The 27779-nt window shown below is 42.6% G+C and overlaps 2 protein-coding genes across 3 annotated transcripts in view; one reads left to right on the top strand and one right to left on the bottom strand.

Moving 5' to 3' along the window:
- Positions 1 to 163: 163 nt before the first annotated feature.
- On the bottom strand, positions 164 to 27267 carry LOC133546222 (thiosulfate sulfurtransferase/rhodanese-like domain-containing protein 2). 2 transcript variants are annotated; one of them, XM_061892121.1, is made up of 10 exons: positions 26976 to 27267; positions 22709 to 22986; positions 22527 to 22635; positions 22341 to 22460; positions 15438 to 15543; positions 9964 to 10079; positions 5238 to 5396; positions 2556 to 2694; positions 2234 to 2479; positions 164 to 2063 (listed from the first exon to the last, which is right to left on the bottom strand). In XM_061892121.1, exons 1-9 carry the CDS (start codon positions 27096 to 27098, stop codon positions 2256 to 2258), a joined length of 1374 nt encoding a protein of 457 aa, XP_061748105.1. In that variant the 5' UTR covers positions 27099 to 27267; the 3' UTR covers positions 164 to 2063; positions 2234 to 2255. The 2 variants fall into 2 exon arrangements, with proteins under 2 accessions (XP_061748105.1, XP_061748104.1); XM_061892120.1 differs by having other exon boundaries at positions 164 to 2479; positions 26976 to 27266.
- LOC133546221 (nuclear cap-binding protein subunit 1) overlaps positions 27266 to 27779 on the top strand; it is a 30741-nt gene continuing 30227 nt past the window's right edge. Inside the window, exon 1 of the mRNA XM_061892119.1 lies at positions 27266 to 27446. Within this exon, the coding sequence (XP_061748103.1) occupies positions 27413 to 27446 (34 nt within the window). The 5' untranslated portion in view covers positions 27266 to 27412. The remainder of the gene's footprint in view (positions 27447 to 27779) is intronic.

Genomic DNA, 27779 nt, shown 5'->3' with positions numbered 1-27779 from the left:
TATTTCATTGCACAGTGTTCCCCTCATTATTGTTATTTTGTATTTATTTAGAGGGCAGGATACAGATTTGGAGCGGTTTGTCTCGAATTAATGACGTCACATGAAAAATAAATGAACTTTTCTATTTTACTATGAGACTTAATTGAGAAGTACAGGCAAGATGTTTTGTTTTTGGCTTTTAATAAAAATACAACTCGGTGGACACTAGAAAACTGGGCATAAATAATTATAATAATATGTGGCAAGGGAAAACGTATTTAAATGTCTATTTTATTGTACAGTGTTCCCCTCATTATTATTTTTGAGAGGGCGACTTGTCCAGGGCATACGCCGCCTTCCGCCCGATTGTTGCTGAGATAGGCACCAGCGCCCCCCAAAGGGGAATAAGCTGTAGAAAAATGGATGGATGGATTTATTTAGAGGGCAGAATACAATTTGGAGCAGTTTGCCTCGAACTAATGACGTCACATGAAAAATAAATTAACTTTTATATCTTATTATATAACTTTAATTGAGAAGTACAGGCAAGGTATGCTTTGTTTTTGGCTTTTAATAAAAATTCAACTAGGCGGACACTTGAAAAGTGGACATTGATAATAATGATAGTAATAATAATATGTGGCAAAGGAAAACATATTTAATGTATATTTTATTGTACAGTGTTCCCCTCATTATTGTTATTTCGTATTTATTTAGAGGACGGGATACTAATTTGGAGCGGTTTGTCTCAAACTAATGAGGTGCAGTTGCAGCAATACAATGACGTCACATTAAAAAAAATTGTTTTATTTAATTGAGAAGTAGAAGCAGGATGTTTTTGTCTTCTCAAAACAAACTAAACTTACTGGCTTATAATAAAAATAATAAAAAAGTATATTGACACTAAAAAGCTGGGCATTAATGCCATGAATTGATTAACGTGGACCCCAACTTAAACAAGTCGAAAAACTTATTCGAGTGTTACCATTTAGTGATCAATTGTACGGAATATGTACTGTACTGTGCAATCTGCTAATAAAATAATCAATCAATTAATAAAACAATAAATTATAATATGTGCTAAGGGAAAACATATTTAAATGTCTATGATATATATACAGTACATACACACAGATATATACTATATACATATATATAAATACTTATGTATATACATATATAGCTCGGTTGGTAGAGTGGCCGTGCCAGCAACTTGAGGGTTGCAGGTTCGATTCCCACTTCCGCCATCCTAGTCACTGCCGTTGTGTCCTTGGGCAAGACACTTTACCCACCTGCTCCCAGTGCCACCCACACTGGTTTAAATGTAATAGAGATATTGGGTTTCACTATGTAAAGCGCTTTGAGTCACTAGAAAAAAGCGCTATACAAATATAATTCACTTCACTTTACTATATATATATATATATATACATATACACTAATCCATTATTATTGTATTATAAATACAACATATAACTTCTGTACAATTTATTTTAATTCACACAGCTGTTAATTCAACTTATCTATTTTTACTTTGCAACCATTTTTGTTTTTCTCTTATAATGCCATTTTATGCTTTGTTTTTTTTTCCGTAAAAGCTAACTCGGGGAGAAACTCAGAAGAATTCCAAAAGTGCCTGTGCAAATGTCAACAAACATCTATTCTCTTCACTGTTCGGATGGCACGTCACGGGAAAATGCTGCCACCTGGTGGCCTTTAAGGGGTACTGCACACAAAAACTGAGGCGTCCGTCAAAAAGAGAAGTTACAACAACAGTGCTACTGGAGCAGGAATGTTCAAACTTTTATGCCTGGGGGGGTCCCAATTGGGCTTGAATCCGACTGCATGCGAAATAACTACATGTAGGAGAACACATTATTATGATAATATAATAAATATATGATTAATAGAATTAGTTATAAAAAGGTATGTAAAAATCCGACTCCGACTCCTACAAATCCATCCATTTTTCTACCGCTTGTCCCTTTTTGGGGTGGCAGGGTGGTGCTGAAGCCTATCTCGGCTGCATTCAGGCGGAAGGCGGGGTACACCCTGGACAAGTCGCTACCTCATCACATCGTTCCCTGGAAAATATTACAGCCGTCCTTTATTGATTAAAAACAGCCAATGGGAGCAGAACTAAAAAGGGCAGTTACGTACAAATATTATTAGTCATGCAAAGAAAGTCAAAACCTGGCACATCTTTAAAGGAAATCCCGATCAAACTTTGTCTAAATGGACGGTGCAGGTGTACCTAATGAAATGACCCATGACATTTAAGCAGTCACTTTCACGTCCTGCGGGATTCTGGGGCGCCCGTCGGTGCACTCGCACTCCTCTCTGCTCGTGGGGGCGCCCTCCCGCCCTTTGCTGCGACAGGTGGGGCAGCAGGCGGTGTGGCCGTGCGACCTGCAAGCGGGACAGGACAGCACCAGCTGGCAGCAGAAGCGGGTGGTGCACAGCTCGTAGCGGTCCCAGGGGCGCCCGCAGTAGCTGCAGCCTGACGGAGGTGGGGGATCTCGAGTGAGGCCTCTCCGCATGATGAGACAAATTCTGAGGGTGCCCGGTCCACTTACCCGAGACGACGTCATGGTTGGAGGAGATGGTGTAGCGCTCGTCGAAGACGAAAAGCTTCCCGCGGTAGAAGCCGTCTGGGAAGTGTTCCAGGTATTTATGGATGCCACCTTTCAGCTGGTAAACCTCTTTGCAGACGTCCTACATGGGGGTCGAAACGTTAAAACAAAAAAACTACAAACCCTGTTTCCATATTGTCACGCCTATGGTTCATGTTTTGTTTTGGTCATGTTATGTTTAGTTTTTTTTGAACATCCATCCATCATCTTCCGCTTATCCGAGGTCGGGTCACGGGGGCACCAGCCTAAGCAGGGAAGCCCAGACTTCCCTCTCCCCAGCCACTTCGTCCAGCTCTTCCCGGGGGATCCCGAGGCGTTCCCAGGCCAGCCGGGAGACATAGTCTTCCCAACGTGTCCTGGGTCTTCCCCGTGGCCTCCTACCGGTTGGACGTGCCCTAAACACCTCCCTAGGGAGGCGTTCGGGTGGCATCCTGACCAGATGCCCGAACCACTTCATCTGGCTCCTCTCGATGTGAAGGAGCAGCGGCTTTACGTTCAGTTCCTCCCGGATGACAGAGCTTCTCACCCTATCTCTAAGGGAGAGACCCACCACCCGGCGGACGAAACTCATTTGGGCCGCTTGTACCCGTGATCTTATCCTTTCGGTCATGACCCAAAGCTCATGACCATAGGTGAGGATGGGAACGTAGATCGACCGGTAAATTGAGAGCTTTGCCTTCCGGCTCAGCTCCTTCTTCACCACAACAGATCGATACAACGTCCGCATTACTGAAGACGCCGCACCGATCCGCCTGTCGATCTCACGATCCACTCTTCCCTCACTCGTGAACAAGACTCCTAGGTACTTGAACTCCTCCACTTGGGGCAGGGTCTCCTCCCCAACCCGGAGATGGCACTCCACCCTTTTCCGGGCGAGAACCATGGACTCGGACTTGGAGGTGCTGATTCTCATTCCGGTCGCTTCACACTCGGCTGCGAACCGATCCAGTGAGAGCTGAAGATCCCGGCCCGATGAAGCCATCAGGACCACATCATCTGCAAAAAGCAGAGACCTAATCCTGCGGTCACCAAACCGGAACCCCTCAACGCCTTGGCTGCACCTAGAAATTCTGTCCATAAAAGTTATGAACAGAATGGGTGACAAAGGACAGCCTTGGTGGAGTCCAACCCTCACTGGAAACGTGTCCGACTTACTGCCGGCAATGCGGACCAAGCTCTGACACTGATCATACAGGGAGCGGACCGCCACAATAAGACAGTCCGGTACCCCCCATACTCTCTGAGCACTTCTTTGAACATTTAGTTCTGTTTTGCATTTCCTTGTTTGTCTTGTTACCATGCCAACTGATTTAGTGTTCATCCGTCATGTCTGATCGTGAGTTTTGTATGTCCATACTACCCTGAGCATCCCCAATCTCATCTCTTCTCAAAGCTAAGCAGTGTCTGGCCTAGTTAGTACTTGGATGGGAGACTGCCTAGGAATACCAGGTGCTTTTGACCTTTGGACTCTAAGTGCCTTTTTTTGTCATTCCCTGTTTTGTTACCATGACGACCAATCAGTTCACCTGTCTTGTCTCACACCTGTTTTCACTTATCATGTTCATTATTTAAGCCACAGTTACTAAGTAGTCAGCCTGGCAACATCACCTCATTCACGCCCTCGATTATCTGCTTCATGCCTTGCAATGCTGTCCATTTTGTCCACGTATGTTTTTGTTATTCATGCCACTGCGCAAGTGTTTTTGTTTCATGTTTGTAGTTTATAGCCTTTGTGCTAGTCTTTTGTTTTATAGCCCAGTTTTTTGTACCGCCATTGTGGGCGCTTTTTGTTGGTTCCTGTTTTTAGTTTTAGTATTAAAATAAAGATGTCTTTACCTTCATGCCGTTTCCACTCCATTTGCTTTGCACCTCGGGAAAACAAGCCAAGACCAAGTCTAAGCCTGACACATATGAGTTGGGAAATTGTGTTAGATGTAAATATAAACAGAATACAATGATTTGCAAATCCTTTTCAACCCATATTCAGTTGAATGCGCTACAAAGACAAGATATTTGATGTTCAAACTCATAAACTTTATTTTTTTTTGCAAATAATAATTAATAATAATTAGGGTGTAGCGGAGGGTTCATATTTGAGCGTCCCGGAAGAGTTAGTGCTGCAAGAGATTCTGGGTATTTGTTCTGTTGTCTTTATGTTGTGTTACGGTGCAGATGTTCTCCCGAAATGTGTTTGTCATTCTTGTTTGGTGTGGCTTCACAGTGTGGCGCATATTTGTAACAGTGTTAAAGTTGTTTACACGGCCACGCTCAGTGTAACCTGTATGGCTGTTGACCAAAGCCGTAGGTATCATGTGATTAAGCCGGCATGCAAAGGCAGTGCCTTTAAGGTGTATTGGCGTTCTGTACTTTTCCCTACGTCCGTGTACCAAAATGTCATACAATTTTACTTTTTAAAACCGATACCGATAATTTCTGATATTACATTTTATAGCATTTGTCGGCCGATAACATCAGCAGCCAGATATTATCGGACATCTCTACTTTGGAGCGGTTGGACTGGCAAAAAATATCCGATTTGTCAGTTGAGGGCAAATCTGATTTGGTGTGCAGTGTAAACGGGGCTTAAGAATGAACAAATGTGGCAAAGTGGAAGTAAGAACTCACTTTTGAGCGGAGGTAGGCGGAACCTCGCTCACAGCGGATCCCTCCTGTGCAGTACATGAGCACCTTCTTGTCGCGGAAGAGCTCCAGGTTCTGGTCTACGTAGTCTGGGAAGTAGCTGAACTTGCGGATGTCAGGGGCCAGACATCCAGTGAACTGCCCCTGACGGGGGACAGAAAAAAAGTGTTTGATTCGAGACTCTGCATTGGTCTAACGCTGGGGTTCTTAACCCTTACCCTCAGGGCCCAACATTTCTACTACAGAGGGGCCAGGAGCCCACTCAAATATTAACACTGAATTAGTAATTTCATATTCAGTAATCATATCTAAACTACATATAGTTTACAACCTTGTCAAATGATACAAATCCATGTGTTAATCACAAAGATTATTATCAAGACTGATTGCAGAAATAAATACTAATTGATAAAAAGCAAAACAAGTGACTCATAAAAATTATATATATATATATATATTTACATACAATTATGCAATGCTAAAATAAATACATTCTAACAAAAGTATTCATATTTTAGTTGCAAATGAAAATACAGCTTCACCACTTTAGTCATAATTTTTGCGCTCAAAGGGGAACTGCACTTTTTTTTTTTGTTCTGCCTACTGTTCACAATTATTATTAGTTACCGTATTTTTGGGACTATAAGTCGCAGTCTTCTCGACAGTCCAGCCGGGGGTGAGACCCGGCCAAACCAAAAAAAACAAAACAAAACAAAAATAAATGTTTATTTTAAATTTTTTATAGTTTGGCCAAAAAAAATGCGACTTATAGTCCGAAATATACGGTAGTTAAATTAGTTAATTAAAGTACCAATGATTGTCACACACACACACTAGGTGTGGTGAAATTTGTCCTCTTGATCACCCCCTGGGAGGTGAGGGGAGCAGTGGGCAGCAGCGGCGCCCGGGAATCATTTTTGGTGATTTAACCCCCAATTCCAAGCCTTGATGCTGAGTGCCAAGCAGGGAGGTAATGGCTCCCATTTTTATAGTCTTTGGTATGACTCGGCCGGGGTTTGAACTCACAACCTACCGATTCCAGGGCGGACACTCTAATGTGGAAGACATGACGACAGATGTATTTATTTGAATGCATTCCAACTCTATAAGCCGCAGGATTCAAAGCGTGGGGGAAAAAATTAGGGACTTAGGAAAATACGGTAAAAAAATTTAAAGTTGCTTTTTTTGGGGGGGAAAAAAATGCTTTTTATGACTCGGCCGCATCATCTGAGCAGAGTGCGCGTGTGGGCGTGTTCCACACTTTTATCTTCACTTCCCACCTCTTTTTACTATTATTATTATCCCATCCATCCATTTTCTACCGCTTGTCCCTTTTTTGGGGGGTCGCGGGGGGTATTATTATTTATTGTTATTATCATTATTATTATTATTAATGGTAATAATAATAGTATCATTATTGTTATTACTATTGTAATACTATCATTATTGTTATTATTATTATTATTATTATTGTTATTATTATTAGTATTATTATTATTATTCATCCATCCATTCTCTACCGCTTGTCCCGTTCGGGGCCGCGGGGGTTTGCTGGAGCCTATCTCAGCTGCATTTGGGCGGAAGGCGGTGTACACCCTGGACAAGTCGCCACCTCATTATTATTGTTACTAATAATAATAACAATAAGGGCATCACGGGGGAACAGGGGTTAGTGCGTCTGCCTCACAATACGAAGGTTCTGAGTAGTCCTGAGTTCAATCCCGGGCTCGGGTTCTTTCTGTGTGAAGTTTGCATGTTCTCCCCGTGAATGCGTGGGTTCCCTCCGGGTGCTCCGGCTTCCTCCCACCTCCAAAGACATGCACCTGGGGATAGGTTGATTGGCAACACTAAATTGGCCGGAGAGTGTGAATGTTGTCTGTCTATCTGTGTTGGCCCTGCGATGTGATAGTGACTTGTCCAGGGTTTACCCCGCCTTCCGTCCGAATGCAGCTGAGATAGGCTCCAGCACCCCCCCCTGCCGCCCCAAAAGAGACAAGCGGTACAAAATGGATGGATGGAAGGCATTCCAACTCTTGCTTACAATGGCGCCAATGAGAGGTCCTCGATTTGGCCCAATAAAACCAATAAATAACTACCTAAAAAGCACCAAAAATACTCCATTTACATTTCATGACTTGAATATCTACCAAGTATTAGTGATATTGTTATTATTAGCGTTAACGCACACAAAGTGTTTATAGCGGCGCCGTGATCGCGAGCGTTTGTGGCTATGTTGACATCGTCGAATGGTGAAATGTCTAAAATATCATGCCTCTCTCACCTGGATAGTAGAAGGATGAGGACGTACTCCAATGAGTTGGTACACTTTGACAACCTATTTAGACCCGGAAATGGCGTGAACGACACAAAAAGAAGCTCGGTTGCACCTCTATTTTAATCGCGAAGATTAGGAGTTATTCTTCATCCAAACGATAACATAAGATTTTAGCAGTCGGAATTGTAGTGACAGTGAACCTGGTACAGTAAGTGATGTTTTATTATGTTTGTTGGATCTCACAAAGTCTGCAGTGAGAAGTTATCGGTGATGTCGGGGAAAAAAAGCGATGTGTGATGCGTTTTTTAAATAAATGCTTTAAATTAAAGATGTCCGATAATGGCTTTTTTGCCAATATCCAATATTGTCCAACTCTGAATTACCGATTCCGATATCAACCGAAACCGATATATACAGTCGTGGAATTAACACATTATTGTGCCCAATTTTGTTGTGATGCCCCGCTGGATGCATGAAACAATGTAACAAGGTTTTCCAAAATAAATGAAATAAATAAATGGAAAAAAAATGCCAACATGGCACTGCCATATTTATTATTGAAGTCACCAAGTGCATTATTTTTTTTTTAACATGCCTCAAAACAGCAGCTTGGAATTTGGGACATGCTCTCCCTGAGAGAGCATGAGGAGGTTGAGGTGAGGTGGTGGTTTTGGGGGGGTGGTGGGTAGCGGTAAGTGTATATTGTAGCGTGCCGGAAGAGTTAGTGCTGCAAAGTGTTCTGGATATTTGTTCTGTTGTGTTTTTTTAACATGCCTCAAAACAGTGAAGTGAAGTGAATTATATTTATATAGCGCTTTTTCTCTAGTGACTCAAAGCGCTTTACATAGTGAAACCCAATATCTCTATTACATTTAAACCAGTGTAGGTGGCACTGGGAGCAGGTGGATAAAGTGTCTTGCCCAAGGACACAACGGCAGTGACTAGGGTGGCGGAAGCGGGGATCGAACCTGCAACCCTCAAGTTGCTGACACGGCCGCTCTACCAACCGAGCTATACCACCCCAACAGCAGCTTGTAATTTGGGACTTGCTCTCCCTGAGAGAGCATGAGGAGGTTGAGGTGGGGTGGTGGTTTTGGGGGGATGGTAGGTAGCGGGAAGTGTATATTGTAGCGTGCCGGAAGAGTTAGTGCTGCAAGGGGTTCTGGGTATTTGTTCTGCTGTGTTACGGTGCGGATATTCTCCCGAAATGTGTTTGTCATTCTTGTTTGGTGTGGCTTCACAGTGTGGTGCATATTTGTAACAGTGTTAAAGATGTTTATACGGCCCCCTTCAGTGTGACCTGTATGGCTGTTGACCAAGTATGCCTTGCATTCACTTGTGTGTGTGAAAATGTGTAGATAATATGTAAATAAATGCTGTGCCTTTAAGGTTTATTGGTGCTCTGTACTTCTCCCTACGTCCGTGTACACAGCAGCGTTTTAAAAAGTGATACATTTTACTTTTTGAAACAGATACCGATAATTTGGAAACCAATAATTTCCGCTATTACATTTTAAAGCATTTATCGGCCGATAATATCGGCAGTAGGATATTATCGGACATCCGTACTTAAAAATGATCAAGATATGTCAACATTAAAAGTAATTTTACATGTAAATGTGCCTGTTACTACATTATATATATATATATATATATATATATATATATATATATATATATATATATACAGTACTTACATCATTTACATAAAACCTTAATTAAGATGTTTGGATGTTTTTTTAAGGGTTTTACACACAGAATAGGGCGACTCACATAGACTCCATTGTAAGCTGCCTTTTGATCGCACTTATTTACGACTTGGAGTTTAAGTATTTTTTTTTTCTTTTAAGTTTGATTTCTATTTATTTTTTTAATTGGTTTTACCCTTTAATTTTTTTTTTTATCATTTATTTATTTTAATTTTTATATTGATTTAATTTTTTATTCAGTCATTGGTGGAGCTAAGGACATTTGAATATTGTTTTTAATATTGTTGTGCAGCACTTTGGAAACATTTATGTTGTTTAAATGTGCTAAACAAATAAAGTGGATTGAAAAAGTTTTCCAAAAACATACGTGTGCTTGTCTTACATAAGGAACTTTGAATGATAGGCAGAATCAATTTGACGTTACCTCCCGACTTCTTCTGTTTTGTTCGATATCGTCATTACTGCCCCAAGTGGTAGAAAAGTGTACTTCAATCGCGGTTAAACGCAATGGCCTAACGGACTTAAAAGCGTCAACAAATTAAAGTTGAAGTACCAATCATTGTCACACACACACTAGGTGTGGCGAAATTATTCTCTGCATCCGACCCATCACCCTTGATCACCCCCTGGGAGGTGAGGGGAGCAGTGGGCAGCATCGGAGGCCACGCCCGGGAATCACATTGGTGATTCAACCCCCAATTCCAACCCTAAACAGAAAGACAATTACAATTTTACTCTCGTAAAAGTTGCGGCAGTCCAGCAGGATGGTGTCGTCGCAGGAATCCCCTTTGGACACAAGTGCCTCCACTTCTTTGTGGAACTCCTCAGGTTCCAAATGGACTCCTGGCAGGCGAAACAGACACAAGGAGGATTCAAAGAATATCGGTGCGGTCCGTCACTAATACATTTGGCACCACGTGCTACGTCCTTACTCATAAACACGTTCAAATGTTAACTGTTTTATGCTTACATTTTGCATATGCGTCATGGCCAATTATTAGGGCTGTGAATCTTTTGGGCACCATTCGATTCTTGGGGGTAACGATCCCATTCAAAATCAATTTTCTATTTACAACTTATACTTTTTTGACAACATTGGATGTCAGTTTTAAGATGAACTACATTCCTCCATACAATACATAAACAGCTCTGATCAATTTTCTATATTCCTTAAACAAACGTGTATACTCTGGCCTTTAAATAAACCCCCTCTTTAGACCAGTTGATCTGCCGTTTCTTTTCTTTTCTCCTCTGCCCCCCTCTCCATTGTGGGTGGGGAGGGGGCAGTCTTCGCTTGGGATGGTCTCCTGCTGGCCCCACTATGGACTGGACTGTCACTATTATGTTAGATCCACTATGGACTGGACTGTCACTATTATGTTAGATCCACTATGGACTGGACTTTCACTATTATGTTAAATCCACTATGGACTGGACTCTCACTATTATGTTAGATCCACCATGGACTGGACTTTCACTATTATGTTAGATCCACTATGGACTGGACTCTCACTATTATATTAGATCCACTATGGACTGGACTCTCACACTATTATGTTAGATCCACTATGGACTGGACTCTCACAGTATTATGTTTGATCCACTATGGACTGGACTTTCACTATTATGTTAGATCCACTGTGGACTGGACTTTCATTATTATGTTAGATCCACTATGGACTGGACTCTCACTATTATGTTAGACACACTATGGACTGGACTCTCACTATTATGTTAGATCCACCATGGACTGGACTCTCACACTATTATGTTAGATCCACTATGAACTGGACTCTCACTATTATGTTAGATCCACTATGGACTGGACTCTCACTCTTATGTTAGATCCACTATGGACTGGACTCTCACTCTTATGTTAGATCCACTATGGACTGGACTCTCACTATTATGTTAGATCCACTATGGACTGGACTCTCATTATTATGTTAGATCCACTATGGACTGGACTCTCACTACTATGTTAGATCCACCATGGATTGGACTCTCACAATATTATGTTAGATCCACTATGGACTGGACTCTCACTATTATGTTAGATCCACTATGGACTGGACTCTCAAACTATTATGTTAGCTCTACTATGGACTGGACTCTCACAATATTATGTTAGATCTACTATGGACTGGACTCTCACTATTATGTTAGATCCACTATGGACTGGACTCTCACACTATTATGTTAGATCCACTATGAACTGGACTCTCACTATTATGTTAGATCCACTATGGACTGGACTCTCACTATTATGTTAGATCTACTATGGACTGGACTCTCACTATTATGTTAGATCCACTATGGACTGGACTCTCACACTATTATGTTAGATCCACTATGAACTGGACTCTCACTATTATGTTAGATCCACTATGGACTGGACTCTCACTATTATGTTAGATCCACTATGGACTGGACTCTCACACTATTATGTTAGATCCACTATGGACTGGACTTTCACAATATTATGTTAGCTCCACTATGGACTGGACTCTCACTATTATGTTAGATCCACTATGGACTGGACTCTCGCGGCTGTGTTGGAGCCACTATGGATTGAACTTTCACAGTATCATGTTAGACCTGCTCGACATCCATTGCTTTCGGTCCCCTAGAGAGGGGGGGTTGCCCACATCTGCGGTCCTCTCCAAGGTTTCTCAGAGTCAGCATTGTCACTGGCGTCCCACTGGATGTGAATTCTCCCTGCCCACTGGGTGTGAGTTTTCCTTGCCCTTTTGTGGGTTCTTCCGAGGATGTTGTAGTCGTAATGATTTGTGCAGTCCTTTGAGACATTTGTGATTTGGGGCTATATAAATAAACATTGATTGTTAGATCCACTATGGACTGGACTCTCACTATTATTTTTGATCCACTATGGACTGGACTCTCACTATTATGTTAGATCCACTATGGACTGGACTCTCACTATTATGTTAGATCCACTATGGACTGGACTCTCACTATTATGTTAGATCCACTATGGACTGGACTCTCACTATTATGTTAGATCCACTATGGACTGGACTCTCACTATTGTTAGATCCACTATGGACTGGACTCTCACACTATTATGTTTGATCCACTATGGACTGGACTCTCACTATTATGTTAGATCCACTATGGACTGGACTCTCACTATTGTTAGATCCACTATGGACTGGACTCTCACACTATTATGTCTGATCCACTATGGACTGGACTCTCACTATTATGTCTGATCCACTATGGACTGGACTCTCACTATTATGTTAGCTCCACTATGGACTGGACTCTTACTATTATGTTAGATCCACTATGGACTGGACTCTCACACTATTATGTCTGATCCACTATGGACTGGACTCTCACTATTATGTCTGATCCACTATGGACTGGACTCTCACTATTATGTTAGCTCCACTATTGACTGGACTCTCACTATTGTTAGATCCACTATGGACTGGACTCTCACACTATTATGTCTGATCCACTATGGACTGGACTCTCACTATTATGTTAGCTCCACTATGGACTGGACTCTTACTATTGTTGGATCCACTATGGACTGGACTCTCACTATTATGTTAGATCCACTATGAACTGGACTCTCACTATTATGTTAGATCCACTATGGACTGGACTCTCACTATTATGTTAGATCCACTATGGACTGGACTCTCACACTATTATGTTAGATCCACTATGGACTGGACTTTCACAATATTATGTTAGCTCCACTATGGACTGGACTCTCACTATTATGTTAGATCCACTATGGACTGGACTCTCGCGGCTGTGTTGGAGCCACTATGGATTGAACTTTCACAGTATCATGTTAGACCTGCTCGACATCCATTGCTTTCGGTCCCCTAGAGAGGGGGGGGTGCCCACATCTGCGGTCCTCTCCAAGGTTTCTCAGAGTCAGCATTGTCACTGGCGTCCCACTGGATGTGAATTCTCCCTGCCCACTGGGTGTGAGTTTTCCTTGCCCTTTTGTGGGTTCTTCTGAGGATGTTGTAGTCGTAATGATTTGTGCAGTCCTTTGAGACATTTGTGATTTGGGGCTATATAAATAAACATTGATTGATTGTTAGATCCACTATGGACTGGACTCTCACTATTATGTTTGATCCACTATGGACTGGACTCTCACTATTATGTTAGATCCACTATGGACTGGACTCTCACTATTATGTTAGATCCACTATGGACTGGACTCTCACTATTGTTAGATCCACTATGGACTGGACTCTCACACTATTATGTTTGATCCACTATGGACTGGACTCTCACTATTATGTTAGATCCACTATGGACTGGACTCTCACTATTGTTAGATCCACTATGGACTGGACTCTCACACTATTATGTCTGATCCACTTTGGACTGGACTCTCACTATTATGTTAGCTCCACTATGGACTGGACTCTTACTATTATGTTAGATCCACTATGGACTGGACTCTCACTATTATGTTAGATCCACTATTGACTGGACTCTCTCTATTGTTAGATCCACTATGGACTGGACTCTCACACTATTATGTTAGATCCACTATGGACTGGACTCTCACTATTATGTTAGCTCCACTATGGACTGGACTCTTACTATTGTTAGATCCACTATGGACTGGACTCTCACTATTATGTTAGATCCACTATGGGCTGGACTCTCACTATTATGTTAGATCCACTATGGACTGGACTCACACTATTATGTTAGATCCACTATGGACTGGACTCTCACACTATTATGTTAGATCCACAATGGACTAGACTCTCACACTATTATGTTAGATCCACTATGGACTGGACTCTCACACTATTATGTTAGATCCACTATGGACTGGACTCTCACTATTATGTTAGCTCCACTATGGACTGGACTCTTACTATTGTTAGATCCACTATGGACTGGACTCTCACACTATTATGTTAGATCCACTATGGACTGGACTCTCACTATTATGTTAGATACACTATGGACTGGACTCTCACACTATTATGTTAGATCCACTATGGACTGGACTCTCACTATTATGTTAGATCCACTATGGACTGGACTCTCACTATTATGTTAGATCCACTATGGACTGGACTTTCACAATATTATGTTAGACCCACTCGACGTCCATTGCTTTCGGTCTCCCCTAGAGGGTGTGTGGGGGGGGGTTGCCCACATATGTGGTCCTCTCCAAGGTTTCTCATAGTCATTCACATCGACGTCCGACTGGGGTGAGTTTTTCCTTGCCCTTGTGTGGGCTCTGTACCGCAGATGTCGTTGTAGCGTGTGCAGACCTTTGAGACACTTGCGATTTAGTGCTATATAAATAAACATTGATTGATTAAAATAAAACTGGTTTTGTTTGATAAAATTCTATCCAAACATTTAATAAAGTCAAATACAAATAAGGCAACAAGAGAAGTATCCAACACTTCTCTTTTCTAAAGCAAATCTGTACAGCAGGTAAGATCATCTACATCAGGATTGTCAAATCAAGATCCGGCCCGCGAATGAATGATCTACGGCCCACGGGATATTTGATTATTATTAGAACAGCCCCGCAGGCCACAGCCGCCTTCTGCCGTTTTGCACGCACCAATACTCCATCAGTGTTGGCGCTAGAAATTTTCCAAATGAGGTCCTAGGGACCCCATCAAGTCATAAAAATGAGGTACCATATATATATGTACGATATGTATGATATGGCCTAAAAATATTGAGATATAAATAAAAGGTCATATCGCCCAGCCATAGTTCATTGTCATGTTCAGCTGTTCTTTGTGGACGCCGTCTTTACTCCACAGTAAGTCTTTGCTGTCGTCCAGCATTCTGTTTTTGTTTCCTATGTAGCCAGGTAGGTTTTAGTTTCGTTCTGCATAGCCTTCCAGAAGCTTCAATGCCTTTTCTTAAGGGCACTCATCTTTTGTTTATTCTTGATTGAAAGCATTAAATATGACGACAAATCGTCGTCGACTCACATGTTCCCGACATCTACAAAGCAATTAGCTACCGGCTATCACCTACTGAAAAGGAAGAGTATTACGCGGTTACTCTGCCGAGCTCTGGACAGCACCAACACTCAACAACGGCACATCATCATAATTACTTGTTTGCAAAAAATACTTTTACCCCAAATAGGTGAAATGACATAATCTCCCACGGCACACTAGTGTGATGGGGCACAGTGGTTGAAGAACACAGTACCTGCGAGTTGGTAGGACAGGATTTCAGGATCCAATCCCATTGGGACGATTTCCTTAAAGACGCCGACCTTCAGGCCGGTGAAACAGTCTGGACCGCCATCGCTTGTCTGATCACACACACAAAGTGCAATGGAGGAGGTTATGGTTAGTAAGTACTTTTAGAGGCGTGGCACGTGAACTGAAGAAAAAGCTCTAAATATTTGGTGCTGATACAGACGAAAAGGTGCAGACGGTGGAATTTATTTTCACTTTTCATCGTAACAATCTGATTGCAACGGGGCCAAATTGGGCAGTGACCGGGCGGCACCACCAGGTGGAGCTGTGGTGACAGGGTAAAGCTTGCCAGGCCTGTCGCTGTGTTTCAACTTGCTAACTTCTATATTTATATTCACTTTTTTTTAAAGGGGACCTATGATGAATTTCATCTTAACTCATTTGTAAATGTTGCTAAAATGTTTCGTATACTCGTATTAATCAATGCCCAAGAGTCAAGGATTTCGGCGAGCTTGCACGCAGTTTTGGATTCCTCTGTTCACTGGGTTTTTACAGTCTAGCTACGTTGTGACATCAAAACCAGGTGAACGTACTTATTTGGACATTAAGACTTTGCTACAGGCTATTAGGAAACACAAAAAAAGGTATGATAATAAGGTAGACAATACTGTGGAAACCAACTTTTTTACGCAGGTGTGAATCGTTCGGAGAGTGTGCAGGTGTACCTATTGTTGTGACCGGGTGTCTAAAGTGCGGCCCAGGGGCAGTTTGTCGCCTGCGATGGTAAAAATCTAAGGAGAAAAGAGCAAAAATACAAAATGGAATGAGGAAAAACTAAAAATGGGATATTCATAACTAAAAGGTGTCGATACTTTGAAAAGCCAAAGTGTCCAATTAATTTGGATTTAATATTGATAAGTTGTATTAAAACTATATAGTAGAATCAAAAGTTCAGCTTTTTGTCATTACCTTATGTTTTTTTCTGACATTTTCACTGTCTTTCTTTTCTGACAAAATGTTGCGGGCCGTCAAAACACGAGCTGAGGGCCACAAATGGTCCCCTGGCCACACGTTGGACACCCCTGTAAATAACTAATGATAGCACACTTTTTCACCTATTGTCTTTAAAAGATATGTCAGAAAAGAAAGAGCCATCAATCTGTCAATCCTTTCCGTGTCCGGGCCAGGTAAGCAGCATGTTATAGGCTCCGCCCCTTTGAAGATTTGACATTGCACTCGGCAGGGACTTCCTTCTTAGCCCCCCCCCCCCAGCCGGACCATGTGACTTTGAGGCATCCGCCGTTCACCGAGGTCTTTGGGTTCCGGGGGGGAGTATGGTTGCAAAGCTGAAACTTAAAGGAATTGACGGAAGGGCACCACCAGGAGTGGAGCCTGCGTCTTAATTTGACTCAACACGGGGAACCTTACCTGGCCCGGACACGGAAAGGATTGACAGATTGATGGCTCTTTGTTAGACAATGCTCGACATCCATTGCTTTCGGTCCCCTAGAGGGGGGGGTTGCCCACATCTGAGGTCCTCTCCAAGGTTTCTCATAGTCAGCATTGTCACTGGCGTCCCACTGGATGTGAATTCTCCCTGCCCACTGGGTGTGAGTTTTCCTTGCCCTTTTGTGGGTTCTTCCGAGGATGTCGTAATGATTTGTGCAGTCCTTTGAGACATTTGTGATTTGGGGCTATATAAATAAACATTGATTGATTGATTGATGATGTCTGTTGTAGCACTTTTAAAGAATATATATATATATATTTTTAAAATGGCCTCCATATACACCCCTGATCTATATACTGTTCATGACGTCTGTTTTTGATCTGGCGGAAAAAATTGTGGCGATGTCTTCAAGATATACATTTAAATAGTGCACCTTTTCAAAAGATAAACTATTGGTATGATACTTTTGGCAATGGTGGGGCGTGTTTTCTTTTGCAATCTGGAAATGCCTGCAGAAACAAACATCTTGCAGACAAACTTAAACAGCAGGTTAGAAAAGTGACTGTGGAGCAAAATTTACACCAAAGCATGTTCAATAAATGTTATCTAGAGCAGTGTTTCTCAACCTTTTTTGAGACGGGGCACATTTTTGGCGTTGAAAAAATTTGGAGGCACACCATTAGCAGAAATCATTAAAAAACAACACTGCTTGCACAAAGCTGACGAAAGTCACATGCAGGTCGCATTCTATTTAAAAGTTAAGTTAAAGTACCACCTCATTGCAGGTGGCGACTTTTCCAGGGTTTACCCCGCCTTTCGCCCGATTGTACCTGAGATAGGCACCAGCGCCCCCCGCGACCCCAGAGGCAATAAGCAGTAGAAAATGGATGGATGGATGGACCAATGACTGTCACACACACACCAGGTGTGGTGAAATGTTTCCTCTGTATTTGACCCATACCCGTGATCACGCCCTTGGAGGTGAGGGGAGCAGTGGGCAGCAGCGGTGCCGCGCCTGGTAATCATTTTTGGTGATTTAACCCCCAATTCCAACCCTTGATGCTGAGTGCCAAGCAGGGAGGTAATGGCTCCCATTTTTATAGTCTTCGGTATGACTCGGCCGGGGTTTGAACCCCCAACCTACCGATCTCAGGGCGGACACTCCAACCCAGGGGTAGGGAACCTACGGCTCGAGAGCCAGATGTGGTTCTTTTGATGACTGCATCTGGCTCTCAGATAAATCTTGGCTGACATTGCTTAACACGATAAGTAATGAATAATCCCGCTGGTAATACCAGTGTTAAAAATAACGTTCAAAATATAAAACATTCTCATGCACACTCTTGGTGTGGGGAAATTATTCTCTGCATTTGACCCATCACCCTTGATCACCCACTGGGAGGTGAGGGGAGCAGTGGGCAGCAGCGGTGCAGTGCCCGGGAATCATTTTTGGTGATTTAACCTCCAATTCCAACCCCTTGATGCCCAGTGCCAAGCAGGAAAGGAATGAGTCCCATTTTTTATAGTCTTTTATAGTTTTAACTCACGACCTACGGATCTCAGGGCGAACACTCTAACCCAGGGGTAGGGAACCTATGGCTCTAGAGCCAGATGTGGCTCTTTTGATGACTGCATCTGGCTCTCGGATACATCTGAGCTAACACTGCTTAACACAATAAGTAAAGAATAATTCCAGTTGTAATCAAAGTGTTAAAAATAACGTTCAAAATATTAAACATGCTCATGCATTTGAATCCACCCATCCTTTTTTCTACCGCACTTGTTCAAGAAATTCCATGATTTATTTATTATTGTTTTTTTAGGGCTTGCCCTCCTGGGGGTTCTTCAGACCACCAAGCACCGACATGAGAGCCTGTTTCAGGGTTACGATATTTTTTTATTTTTCAATAAGTCTCTCAGTTGCTTTCCAGCAATTGTTGTTTTCTCTTTCGTTCTTGCTCGCGCTCTGGCTACAGTTCCAATCCCGTCTCTCCTCCTGGCTGCTGCTAATAACAGAGTGACAGGTGATTAGATAACAAGGCCCAGGTGGGCCATCTACGCACCTGTCGCTGATTTTGAGGCTGGTCCTGGCATACCCCGCTTCGCTGCAGGCCCGCAGGCCACGCCCCTCCACAGTTAGCTTCAGAATATCAACGTAACCCCCCATTATTTACTTTTTTTTTTTAAATTGATCTCAACTCTGTACACTGCTGCTGGAATTTTTATTTCCCTGAAGGAACTCTCCTGAAGAAATCAATAAAGTACTATCTATCTGTTATTACAAAGAATATGATACCTATTATACTCTAGTAATGTTGGTCTTACTTAAAAATGCACGCGTTTAGTTGTGTTCAGTGTTGGAAAAAAAAATTATATCGCTCTTACGGAAATACATTTTAAAATATTTGAATTATTGGCTCTCTCAGCCAAAAAGGTTCCCGACCCCTGCTCTAACCACTAGGCCACTGAGTTTGAACATCAAATTGATTGTCTTTTTAGTGCATTCAATTGAACATGGGTTGAAAAGGATCTGCAAATCACTGTATTCCGTTTATATTCATTAATACATCCATCCGTTTTCCATCACACCTGTTCAGCCAATCCCAGTTGTCCTTTGGAGTACAGGAGTGTCTCATTAATGGTAAGAAGTATTTTATTTATTATTGGTTAGCTTCACAATTCTTTTTAATAACAGTGTTATTAAAAAGAATAAGAGACTTATTATACTCTAAAAATGTCAGTCTTACTTAAAAATGCACGTGTTGTATTCAGTGTTAAAAAATATTATATGGCTCTCACGGAAATACATTTTACAATATTTGGCTTTCATGGCTCTCTCAGCCAAAAAGGTTCCCGACCCCTGCTCTAACCACTAGGCCTGTGGTTCTCAACCTTTTTTTAGTGATGTACCCCCTGCAAACATTTTTTTTATTCAAGTACCCCCTATTCAGAGCAAAGCATTTTGATTAAAAAAAAGAGATAAAGAAGTAAAATACAGCACTATGTCATCAGTTTCTGATTTATTAAATTGTATAACAGTGCAAAATATTCCTAATTTGTAGTGGTCTTTCTTGAATTATTTGGAAAAAAAGATATAAAGATAACTAAAATTTGTGTATATATAATTGAATAACGTCCATCCATCCATCCATCATCTTCCGCTTATCCGAGGTCGGGTCGCGGGGGCAGCAGCCTAAGCAGGGAAGCCCAGACTTCCCTCTCCCCAGCCACTTCGTCTAGCTCTTCCCAGGGGATCCCGAGGCGTTCCCAGGCCAGCCGGGAGACATAGTCTTCCCAACGTGTCCTGGGTCTTCCCCGTGGCCTCCTACCAGCTGGACGTGCCCTAAACACCTCCCTAGGGAGGCGTTCGGGTGGCATCCTGACCAGATGCCCGAACCACCTCATCTGGCTCCTCTCCATGTGGAGGAGCAGCGGCTTTACGTTGAGTTCCTCCCGGATGGCAGAGCTTCTCACCCTATCTCTAAGGGAGAGACCCGCCACACGGCGGAGGAAACTCATTTCGGCCGCTTGTACCCGTGATCTTATCCTTTCGGTCATGACCCAAAGCTCATGACCATAGGTGAGGATGGGAACGTAGATCGACCGGTAAATTGAGAGCTTTGCCTTCCGGCTCAGCTCCTTCTTCACCACAACGGATCGATACAACGTCCGCATTACTGAAGACGCCGCACCGATCCACCTGTCGATCTCACGATCCACTCTTCCCCCACTCGTGAACAAGACTCCTAGGTACTTGAACTCCTCCACTTGGGGCAGGGTCTCCTCCCCAACCCGGAGATGGCACTCCACCCTTTTCCGGGCGAGAACCATGGACTCGGACTTGGAGGTGCTGATTCTCATTCCGGTCGCTTCACACTCGGCTGCGAACCGATCCAGTGAGAGCTGAAGATCCCGGCCAGATGAAGCCATCAGGACCACATCATCTGCAAAAAGCAGAGACCTAATCCTGCGGTCACCAAACCGGAACCCCTCAACGCCTTGACTGCGCCTAGAAATTCTGTCCATAAAAGTTATGAACAGAATGGGTGACAAAGGACAGCCTTGGCGGAGTCCAACCCTCACTGGAAATGTGTCCGACTTACTGCCAGCAATGCGGACCAAGCTCTGACACTGATCATACAGGAAGCGGACCGCCACAATAAGACATTCCGATACCCCATACTCTCTGAGCACTCCCCACAGGACTTCCCGAAGGACACGGTCGAATGCCTTCTCCAAGTCTACAAAGCACATGTAGACTGGTTGGGCAAACTCCCATGCACCCTCAAGAACCCTGCCGAGAGTATAGAGCTGGTCCACAGTTCCATGACCAGGACGAAAACCACACTGTTCCTCCTGAATCCGAGGTTCGACTATCCGGCGAAGCCTCCTCTCCAGTACACCTGAATAAACCTTACCGGGAAGGCTGAGGAGTGTGATCCCACGATAGTTGGAACACACCCTCCGGTCCCCCTTCTTAAAGAGAGGAACCACCACCCTGGTCTGCCAATCCAGAGGTACCGCCCCCGATGTCCACGCGATGCTGCAGAGTCTTGTCAACCAAGACAGCCCCACAGCATCCAGAGCCTTGAAGAACTCCGGGCGGATCTCATCCACCCCCGGGGCCTTGCCACCGAGGAGCTTTTTAACTATCTCAGCGACCTCAGCCCCAGAAATAGGAGAGTCCACTACAGGTTCCCCAGGCACCGCTTCCTCAAAGAAAGACGTGTTGGTGGGATTGAGGAGGTCTTCGAAGTATTCCCTCCACCGATCCACAACATCCGCAGTCGAAGTCAGCAGAACACCATCCGCACCATACACGGTGTTGATAGTGCACTGCTTCCCCTTCCTGAGGCGAATAACGTGTTTATTTTCAAAGATTTCTACACAGAAGTAATCATCAACTTAAAGTGCCCTCTTTGGGGATTGTATTAGAGATCCATCTGGATTCATGAACTTAATTCTATACATTTCTTCACAAAAAAATAAATCAATATTTATGGAACATGTCCACAAAAAAATCTAGCTGTCGACTCAAGACTGAATATTGCATTGTTGCATTTCTTTCCACAGTTTATGAACGTACATTTGTATTTTGTTGAAGTATTGTTCAATATATATATTTACGAAGGATTTTTGAATTGTTGCTATTTTTAGAATATTTAAAAAAAAATCTCATGTACCCCTTGGCATACCTTCAAGTACCCCCAGGGGTACGCGTACCCCCATTTGAGAACCACTGCACTAGGCCACTGAGTAGACCATTTTGACTGAAGTCACATTTGAAAAGATCCGATTCCAATCGGATTTGGACTACCTCCTGCTGTGGCCTGAATCTGACGCCAAAGGGTTTAGATTTGAAGCACTTTGGAGCGTTTAAAACCCGATCGGTGTCACTTGAGGGCAAAAAAAAACAAACAGATTTGCTATGCAGTGTAAACAAAACCAATGTTCATTTACCTTAAAGTCTTCAATGTCCATGTTGAAAAGAGGATGTGAGCGCATGGCTTGCATGTAAAGGTCCGTGGCGACATGAGTCCCTCCCACGGTCCCGTTGATGCCCTCTGTGGCCACCCTCACCTGCCATGATGGGTTTTATTGGACACACTTCTCACATAGCATCTTCCAATTCTGGTGGTTGCTTACCTTGCCGGTGAGGTGCAGCAGCTCACACAAAGTTCTCTGCCAAGCACAGATGACGTGCGGCTCCTCCACTCGACAGTAGCGGTAATACAGCAGAACTTTACCAGGGCCTCTGAGCAGAAGAAAAAAAACAAGAGAGTTAAACTGGAACAAAAGGGAAACACAAGCAGAAGCTAAGTAAGTACTTTCTGAGGTCCTCCTCGGGGACGTGACTAATATCTGGGATCCACGCGGTGACGTCCACGCGGTCGTTGTGATGCTGATGTTGAGGTTCTTCTTCCACCCGGCCCAGCGTGCACTCGTACTCGGCCTGTGCCAGCTGCTGGATCTCGCTTGCGTGCGTCCTGGCGACGTGCTCGTGAATGGCGGCGTCCCGGTTGAAGACGCAGTCACAGCAGCGCCAAGACGGTCGTCCGTCCTCCTGACCGCCCTCCCTCTTGGATGCCACGAAGGTAGCGAACGACTGAGGAAGAGCATCGGTTAGAACATTGCCGCAGTGCATCCAGGGCAGCAAATTATTATCAGCACCAATATTTGGCATTTTGATGCAAATTGGTATCTGCCAGATGATACAATCATTCATGTGGAAGTCGACACCTCTCAAGAGGCTTCAGAGATATTTAACACACAGCTTGCAGAAGTATCAACATGGCATCAAAATAACTGTTTAACCCTAAATAATAACAAAACTGTCGCAATGTGTTTCTTTTGGGAGAAACAATCATTAAATGAAATTCCGGTCAACATTAATCAAAATAAAATAGAGCAGGTAAAGGAATTTAAATATCTGGGTGTTATTTTGGACCCTAAGCTAAAAATTGAAGGCCATATTATAAAAATGACTAAGACCATAAAAAGTCATATAGACCGTTTCAGGCTTATTATCAATCAATCAATCAATGTTTATTCATATAGCCCTAAATCACCGATGTGTCAAAGGGCTAGACCTTGTTTATCTGTTCAAGCTGCACATGTTTACATGCAGGCAAGGATTTGATCCCTTATGTCTTATTGTGCCATGGTCTGGGGACAGGCCACGAAACGTGTAGAGAAGCCTCTGTTGTCGTTATATAAACTCAAGACACTGAAGACATTTGATCAAAAACCCATGCAGCATCATCATTGCCTTGATAGATAGATAGATAGATGGATAAATGGATAGATGGATGGATGGATGGATAGTAGTTTATTAATTATTATTTATTTACTACCATGAATTGATTAACGTGGACCCCGACTTAAACAAGTTGAAAAACTTATTCGGGTGTTATCATTTAGTGATCAATTGTACGTAATATGTACTGTACTGTCTACTAATAAAAGTTTCAATCAATCAATCGATTTGTTCAGGAGAGTTCCCTCAGGAAAATTCAAATTCCAGCAGCAGTGTACAGAATTGAGATCGAATTTAAAAAGTAAATAATGTTTAATAATGTTTAAGTCGGGGTCCACGTTAATCAATTTATGGTAACGTGTGATGCATCATGTTGTATGCATGCATGTTTTTTGATTGATTGAGACTTTTATTAGTAGATTGCACTGTACAGTACAGATTCTGTACAATTGACCACTAAATGGTAACACCCCAATAAGTTTTTCAACTTGTTTAAGTCAGGGTCCATGTTTATCAATTCATGGTAATGTGTGATGCATCATGTTGTATGCATGCATGTGTGATGCATCATGTTGTATGCATGCATGTGTGATGCATCATGTTGTATGCATGCATTTTTTTTTATTGATTGAGACTTTTATTAGTAGATTGCACTGTACAGTACAGATTTCGTACAATTGACCACTAAATGGTAACACCCCAATAAGTTTTTCAACTTGTTTAAGTCAGGGTCCATGTTTATCAATTCATGGTAATGTGTGATGCATCATGTTGTATGCATGCATGTTTTTTTGAGTGACTAAAACTTTTATTAGTAGATTACACAGTACAGTACATATTTAGTACAATTGACCACTAAGTGGTAACATCCGAGTTAGTTTTTACCAACTATTTAATTCGAGGTCCTCGTTAATCAATTCATGGTAATGTGTGATGCATCATGTTATATGCAAGCATGTTTTTTTATTGAGTGAAACTTGTATTAGTAGATTGCACAGTATAGTACATATTCCATACAGTTAAACCACTAAATGGTAACACCTGAATATGGTTTTCCACTTGTTTAAAACAGGGTCCACGTTAATTATCCATCCTATTTCTACCGCTTGTCCCTTTTGAGGTTGCTGGCGCCTATCTCAGCTCCATTCGGGCGGAAAGCGGTGTACACCCTGGACCAATTCATGGTAATGTGAGCAGAGTTGGGTAGTAACGCGCTACATTTACTCCGTTACATCTACTTGAGTAAAAAACTAAGAGTAGTTTTAATGCAACCTACTTTTACTTGAGTATATTTCTAGAGAAGAAACGTTACTTTTACTCCGCTCCATTTATCTACATTCAGCTCGCTACTGATTTTTATCGATCTGTTAATGCACACTTTGTTTGTTTGGTTTGTCAGACAGACCTTCAAAGTAGGATCTATCACATGCCTGCATTTCACCAATCAAATGCAGTCACTGGTGACGTTTGACTCCGTTTCACCAATCAAACAGAGCCAGGCGGTCACATGATTAACTTCACACTTTTTTTAAAATAAACCTTTATTTATAAATTTCAACATTTACAAACAGTTGAAAATAAGAATCAAAGTACAAAAACAATACAAAACAGTATAAAAACTGAACAAAACAGCGCCAGGGGGTTGTAAATTCAAAGTAACTAAAATAGAATGCAAAAAAGATATATACATATAAAATAAAAAAAAGTGCAAATTAAAAGGCTCACTCAATCTCAGTAAATAATTTAAATTTGGAACATAGCATCATCATTTTCACAGCTTTTTGTTTGTTAGAGGTAGAGTGTTTTAATGTAGAGTTCTAAATCTTTTTTAAAGGCACAAAAAACAGGTCGGGTATTGAGAAACTTACATTTATGAACATAAAACTTAGCCAATAGTATAATGAGGTTGTAAAGGTAAAATTAATTTTCAATTTTTTTTTCAATACAGTGTAAAACCAAATATATATTATTTAATATATATTATTGTTTTAGTTGCTTAAGAGATATTCCTGGCTGTGAATTTGTTCATTGCTATTTTTATGTTTTTGTGCATTACTTGTTGCCGTCATCATTGAACGAACAGGTTACTCATCAGTTAATCAGTACTTCCGTAGTTTTTTTCACAACATACTTTGTACTTTTACTCACGTAAATATTTGGGTGACTACTCCTTACTTTTACTTGAGTAATACATCTCTAAAGTAACAGTAGTCTTGCTTGAGTACAATTTCTGGCTACTCTACCCACCTCTGAATGTGTGATGCATCATGTTGTATGCATGCATTTGTGATGCATGCATGTTGCGCCTGTACTGGCTCACCTGCACTGGCTTCCTGTGCACTTAAGATGTGACTTTAAGGTTTTACTACTTACGTATAAAATACTACACGGTCTAGCTCCATCCTATCTTGCCGATTGTATTGTACCATATGTCCCGGCAAGAAATCTGCCTTCAAAGGACTCCGGCTTATTAGTGATTCCCAGAGCCCCAAAAAAAGTCTGCGGGCTATAGAGCGTTTTCCGTTCGGGCTCCAGTACTCTGGGACGCCCTCCTGGTAACAGTTCGAGATGCTACCTCAGTAGAAGCATTTAAGTCTCACCTTAAAACTCATTTGTATACTCTAGCCTTTAAATAGACTCCCTTTTTAGACCAGTTGACCTGCCGTTTCTTTTCTTTTTCTCCTATGTCCCACTGGAGGCGGTTCGGTCCGGTGGCCATAGATGAGGTGCTGGCTGTCCTGAGTCGGGACCCAGGATGGACGGCTCGTGCAGGGTCAGGACCCAGGATGGACCGCTCGTCCAGGGTCAGGACCCAGGATGGACCGCTCGCCTGTGTATCGGCTGGGGACATCTCTGCGCTGCTGATCCGCCTCCGCTTGGGATGGTTTCCTGCTGGCTCCGCTGTGGGCGGGACTCTCTCTGCTGTGTTGGATCCACTTTGGACTGGACTCTCACGGTTGTGTTGAACTTTCACAGTATCATGTTAGACCCGCTCGACATCCATTGCTTTCGGTTCCCCTAGAAGGGGGGGGGGGGGGGGGGGGTGGCCCACATATGCGGTCCTCTCCAAGGTTTCTCATAGTCATCATTGTCACCGACGTCCCACTGGGTGTGAGTTTTCCTTGCCCTTATGCGGGCCTACCGAGGATGTCGTTGTGGTTTGTGCAGTCCTTTGAGACACTTGTGATTTAGGCCTATATAAATAATCATTGATTGATTGATTGATTGATTGATGTTGTATGCATGCACGTACCAAATAAAGTCAAACTCAAGACCATGTTAATCATGGAGTGTTTTACAAGCATGTTCCAAAGACAACTAGAAGCTATTTGACTTACTTTCCTCCTGTTTAGGCTGTAGAACCTCCTGAGGGGCGCAGAGAGCTGTTTCTCACGTTTAGCACATCTGGGCGAACACTCCTCGACTTCCCAGTCTAAGAACTCCCCGCAAACAACGTCCATATTTTTGCCTGACACTGGGCTACGATGTACGACTCATTTTCCTGGCATCTTATTTTTTTTAAATAGCCGAACATCTAGCAGTGTCTTGTTTAAAAAAATAAATAAATAAAAAAAGCAGGAACGCAAGCTACTCAAGCGGGCCGAAAAGACGGTTACTACTTCCGCCCGGCGCCAAAGTGTTGCACCGGATGTGTTTCACTTGAATGTGTCCGCTGGCTACCGGATTTGCCACTTGCCGCCTGGCTGAATAGACGCCGCGTCGTTTAGTTGCCGACTCGTTTGTTCGCCTTTTTGGTCCGCGAGAGGGATTAAAGATGTCTCGGCGAAGACACAGCGACTCTTATGACGGTAAGTTCGACATTACGTACTCACCTTTCACGTTGTGGCGAGCTAGCGAGTTGGGGTTGTTGTTATGCTAGGCTAACTTGCTGCAATGCTGACTGACTGATGAAGCATCTAGGCTATAAAATGTCGCTTTTATGAAATCATATTGAAATATTAATGTTTTTTTTTGTATTCATGTGCAACAGTGAGTGAGTTTGAGTTTTTTTGGAATGACCAGTTTCTCTGTTCAACATGTTCGAAATGGAGTTGGAAGAAGCAGAGCCTATTTAATCCTACCGCTTTATCAATCAATCATCCATCCATCCATTTCCTACCGCTTATTCCCTTTGGGGGCGC

The sequence above is a fragment of the Nerophis ophidion genome, linkage group LG29 (assembly GCF_033978795.1).
Source record: "Nerophis ophidion isolate RoL-2023_Sa linkage group LG29, RoL_Noph_v1.0, whole genome shotgun sequence".
NCBI lineage: Eukaryota > Metazoa > Chordata > Actinopteri > Syngnathiformes > Syngnathidae > Nerophis > Nerophis ophidion.
This window is presented reverse-complemented; position numbering and strand designations above follow the sequence as displayed.

Excerpts from the sequence above, each read along its gene's own strand:
- LOC133546222 (XM_061892121.1), bottom strand. The coding sequence starts at position 27,098 with ATGGACGTTGTTTGCGGGGAGTTCTTAGACTGGGAAGTCGAGGAGTGT. Across the intron at positions 5,397-9,963 it reads ACTTTTACGAGAGTAAAATT|GGGCAGTTCACTGGATGTCT; the intron begins GTAATTGTCTTT and ends GTCCCCCGTCAG. Across the intron at positions 2,695-5,237 it reads CCGCCTACCTCCGCTCAAAA|GACGTCTGCAAAGAGGTTTA; the intron begins GTGAGTTCTTAC and ends ACCCCCATGTAG.